The 5148-nt window shown below is 23.3% G+C and overlaps 2 protein-coding genes across 2 annotated transcripts; one reads left to right on the plus strand and one right to left on the minus strand.

Annotated features, from left to right (window-relative positions):
• Nucleotides 1-626: 626 nt before the first annotated feature.
• Phum_PHUM450560 (uncharacterized protein) lies at nt 627-1685 on the minus strand (the record flags this gene model as incomplete). Its single annotated transcript, XM_002429709.1, has 2 exons — nt 627-1512; nt 1534-1685. 2 exons carry the CDS (start codon nt 1683-1685, stop codon nt 627-629), a joined length of 1038 nt encoding a protein of 345 aa, XP_002429754.1.
• Nucleotides 1686-3015: 1330 nt separating this feature from the next.
• Nucleotides 3016-4164, plus strand: Phum_PHUM450570 (uncharacterized protein; the record flags this gene model as incomplete). Its single annotated transcript, XM_002429710.1, has 3 exons — nt 3016-3183; nt 3535-3815; nt 3966-4164. 3 exons carry the CDS (start codon nt 3016-3018, stop codon nt 4162-4164), a joined length of 648 nt encoding a protein of 215 aa, XP_002429755.1.
• Between the last annotated feature and the right edge of the window lie 984 nt (nt 4165-5148).

Genomic DNA, 5148 nt, shown 5'->3' on the forward strand with positions numbered 1-5148 from the left:
TGTATATCCTCCCTCCCCTCCAAAAAAAAAAAAAAAAAAAAAAATTAAATTCGTTTTTAACAGCATCATTTATCCTTTTTAAAACCTTTTTTTAAGTCAATTATAGTTTCTTTATAGCAAACAACATTAAATAATTATTTTAAACTTTAATTATTATTATTATCTACTCTTTTAAAATATTTTTAAACGGAAAGATAAAAAAAAATTTTAAATTCTATTTAATGACTTATAAAATTAAGATTTTTGATAATCGATAAATACTTACATCTTAATTTTGTACATCTCTTATTTTTCTTATTTAAATGACATACATAAAATTGAGATGTATTTATTTATTTATTTTTTTTTTGGGGTGTATAATTCAATTAGTTGTTTTATAAATATTGAATAAATTTTTTTTTTTTTTCATTTTTTAAATTATAATTATTTTTTATTATGACGACTAACTAAGATTGATGCTTATTTTATTTCAAGTGATAAAATGAAATTTTTTATATAAATTAATATGGTTGTACTTAAAATCTTTTGTGCATAATTTATAATTTTTTTTTTTTTAAAGTTTTAAAGTTTTAAAGTAAGATATCTTACTATGTATGAGTTGAGGGGCAATCCATACTAGAATATATTCACTTTTCTGCTTCACTGTTGTGGTCTTCGTTGATACTTTCTTCCATGATATTACCATTGTATGAAACACCATTCACATTAGCATATCTATTGTCAGTTAATTCACAAACAGAAGATGAACCATCACTACTCATGGAACTGGTTGATGAACTATCACTATCAGAGTCTACTGATGTTGTTTCATTTTTTTCAACTAAACTTCTTAACGTTTTGTTTTCTTTTCTAAGTTCTTCTAATTCTACTTTTAGACTTTTATTCTCGATTTGTGTTATCCTTAATTGTTCTGCAACTTCATTTTCACTTTTGGATGATGTATCAGTATCTCTATCTTGTTCTTCTTTTTCCCCATTTTCATTAGTATCATTATCTTGAACACTTCCCTCCGCCTCATCATTTCCAACCTTTTTTAGCCTTTTCAATTCGATTAAAGTCTTTTCATACTTGGATTCAAGTTGCAAATAATCATGTATGATTTCTGATTTTGACATAGAACTAAGTCTTTCAACGTGAAGATCTTCGTAAGCATTTGAAAACTCTTTTGTTAAAAATTCTTCTTCATCTTCAGGAGAAGAATAAAAATAATCAATGTCAGAATCAATACTAAAACTTGAATCTCTTGCTCTTGAGGGCTTGTTATTTACAACTGAACTTCCAGGATTTTGCTCTTGAACAACTTGAAGTTGAGCGTCTATTTTTTGAAGATCTCCATGATCTTCGATAAGAAACTGGGTTGTGTTATAGGGAGCGACGGGTTGTCCATGATGAAACATTTGTTGACGAATTCTTTGAGCTCTTTCACTGCTAGCTAATTCTCTCCTTTGTTGCCAAGATGTTTTACTATAAGGATATTTACCTTTTTTGCTTTTTCTTCTTGGCCTTTTTCGCCTGTGATTATTTTCCCGAAACTTTGTTAAACTCGCGGGTAAATTCCAATCCGAACTATTTCTGTCACTATCAACAGATGGCACCACCTCCGAATTGACATCATCTGTTTCTCTAATAGTCAACTTGTTATCAATTGCAACATCTGTAGTTTCAATTTTTTCACTGGCACTCATGATGATTTAAAAGCATTATTTCAAATTATAATAATTAGCGTTAATTATGACTTGACACTGCGATTACTGTAATATACTCTAATTTAAAAGACACAATTATAATGAGGTGTAAACACGTTCGGAACAGTAAAGTAGGGCCTTCAACTTATTGACTACTTTACGTATTTTCACATGATCCCAGCTCTACAATGTTTAAAGGAACAGCTGCACCTAAAACGAATAAATATAATTCTTGAATTACGCCCTGAAATTAAAAAAAAATTTAATAAAAATGGGTAAAATTATTTTAAAACTAAATTTTAAAATTAAAAAACACATATATTCTTTCAATACTAACAGTTCGGTTAAAAGTACCTCCGAAAATTAAAGCACAATTTTGACTGCATCATTAAACTACGAAAATATATTTTAAGTACCCTATACGAAATTCCAAAAAAAATATAAAAAAACTTATCTTAAGTAAAGATAAGCATTAAAGCAACAATATGAACCTCTTTGTTCGAAAAAAATCTTACAGCGACCTCAAACGATAAAAAACAGCACTAACTTTTCGCGCCAACTTTACCATAAATTTTTTTTTTGAACTTTTATAGTTGTAAGTTTTATTTTAATTTTTTCAAAAATTTGTTTTTTAAATTTACTTTTTTGATGATTAATATATTTTATACGTTCAGTATATCGCAAGCTTATACATTTTTGTTTTCAAAAAAGAAATTAGTAAAATTTTATTTTCAGTGATAACAAACATTTTTTTACTATTGCTATAATTTTTTTAAATAGTTTTTAATTTTTCTTGGCTTTTTGAAATATGAAAATAAACACTATTTTGTACGAATTTCTTTCAACTTTGAAAAATTTTCAGTGTATTTTATTATCTGTGTAAATTATAAACATGACTTTAAATACAACTTGATTAATTTTCAATTATAGAATACATACATAAATATTTTTTTTAAAAGTAAATCGCATAATCAATTTTATTTAATTTGTTTTTTTTTTTTTACATAAATAATTCACTTTTCTATTACTTTCGAGAGAAAACTTTGAATTATTAATGAGATTTCTTAAATAAAAAAATCATAAAAGTGAATCAATATTTAAAAAAAAAAAAACTTTATTTAATTATCATTTCTGTGAACAATTCAAGTTTTCCGTTATAAACGTTTTATAATTAAATTTTATACTTTGATTAATTCATTTATGTTATTAATATTTTTCTCATTATGTTAGAATTCTTTAAATTTAATTAAAAAATTTTTGAAATTAAATTTTTACTCGAACGAAATTAAAATTTTTCATTTATTTGATAAGGCGGTGTGTGCGACAAAAGATGGCGGACTTAAGTTACAGTGAAAAGCAGTCTATTAAAGATTCAGTTAAATGTTTAAAAAAATATGGAAGTACATGCAATAATATGAAAAGGCCTGAATATTATATTACTCACATTGTTCAAAAAACTGATACTTTACAGGGACTTGCTTTAAAATATAATACAACTGTAAGTTTTAATATTAAAAAAAAGGAAGTAGAAAAATGATAACGTTGCAATATATTATTTTGTTTTATTTTTTTTTTTTTTTTTTATCCAAACGTATAAAATACTAAATTCATTTAAACAGTTTTTTTTTGTAATTAACCGTAAAATTAATTTTACGTATTTTTAATAGTAGGAAAAACAAAATTATTATTTAATTTTTAAATTTTTAAAAATGTGAAAGTAGGTTTCCTACTGTCAATTGGGCCATACTATAAAAATTTATTTTATGTGTGTGCGATTTCCTCAGAAAAATTTTTTTAAAGTTATTATTAAAGATTTGTATTATATATTGATATTATTATTTCTTTTTAGACAGAACAAATTAGACGTATTAATAGATTATTTGCTAGCGATAGTTTATTTTTAAGAGACCAATTAAAAATTCCTATACATAAAGAGTCTGCAACTTCTTTTGACACCAATAGTTCTGGTTTTGAATCAACATCAGAATCAATCATATCTCCTGCATCATATGATTCAATTGATGATGATGATGATGATGATGAAAAGTCTGTGAATGATTTATTTGGTAAAATTGATAATTCGATTGCGAATACGAGAGCTCTTGTTAAGCAAGTGCAAGAACATAGCAGGTATATATTTTTATATGTTTTTCTCACTTTTACAATTATTTCTAATGCATTATTTTCCCCTAAATATTTTTTGTACATTAATAGAATTGAAAATAATTCTACATAAACCTGATTAAATTAACATTTTGTTAAGAGATTTTATTTTTATAGTGTTTTAGGAGCATCTAATATAAGTGATCTGTTTAATAAAAGTCATTATCCTAAAAACAATCATCAGAACATGTCATTATTAAATGCAAATAATGATGTATTTACAACTCCTCATCCTGTTGTTCTTAATAAAGGAAGAAAAGTTAAAAATTCATTGCAAAGACTGGAAAAAGAACAAGATGAATTATTCGAATTGTAGCTTTTAAAAAAACTTTACAGGTTAATATTTTTACAATTGTTACTACACCATTGTAAAGTTTTTAGTTTAGTTTTTTTGTTTTTTTTTTTTAACTTCAATGATGTTGTAAGACTGATTTGGAACTGAATTATTTCCTATATCATTTAATTTTTATTTTATAACATATAAGAAATGACTTTTTTTTTTCTCACAAAGTATTTTTTCAAAAATAACGATAATTTATTTTTCATAAATTACTTATTAAAAAAAAAAAAAAAATTTGCTACTCTATTGTAGTCATTGACATGAGCTCATGTCATACATTATTTTAAACATTATCTGCTTTAAAATTGTCTATTACATTTTGAAGTAACAGAATCATCCTCGTGTTTGATAATTATATGAAGAAAAAAAAAAAAACATTTTCGTTTGTGGTTATTATTAAATATTAATTTTTAATAATTATTTCTTTTATTTTAATTTCTTAATTTTTTTATACTAGATTTGAAAATTAAAATCTAGCATGCAGAATAACAATAACATTCATTTTTTTGTTGTTGTTGTTGTTGTAAATTAAAATAAAAGAAAAATTTTTTTAAAAAAGTATTATAACTTTAGTCGTCTCTCAGTCTCATTTTTTTTTTTTGATTTAATTTAAAAAAATATAATTTGTAAAGTAGTAAATGCATGTATTTATGTAAAATTAAAAATTAAAAATTTGTAAAAACAAACTAATCGGCAAACATTTAATTTTCTCAATTGAAATTTAAATATTAATTATAAAAGTATTACGTACAAATCTAAATTTGTGACTAATAAAAAAAAAATATTATTTGAAAATTTACCAAATGAAAATAAACTATTATTATTATTATTATTATTTAAATTTATTTTACTCATGGTTAATAATAATTATGTTAATAAACAAAAAGTTTTGTTAATAAAAAAAAAAAAAAAAAATTAAGGATAAATTATAATTAGTCACAAATAAAGATGATTATTATT

Source organism: Pediculus humanus, genomic scaffold, assembly GCF_000006295.1.
Source record: "Pediculus humanus corporis 1103172108221 genomic scaffold, whole genome shotgun sequence".
NCBI classification, from domain to species: Eukaryota; Metazoa; Arthropoda; class Insecta; order Psocodea; family Pediculidae; genus Pediculus; species Pediculus humanus.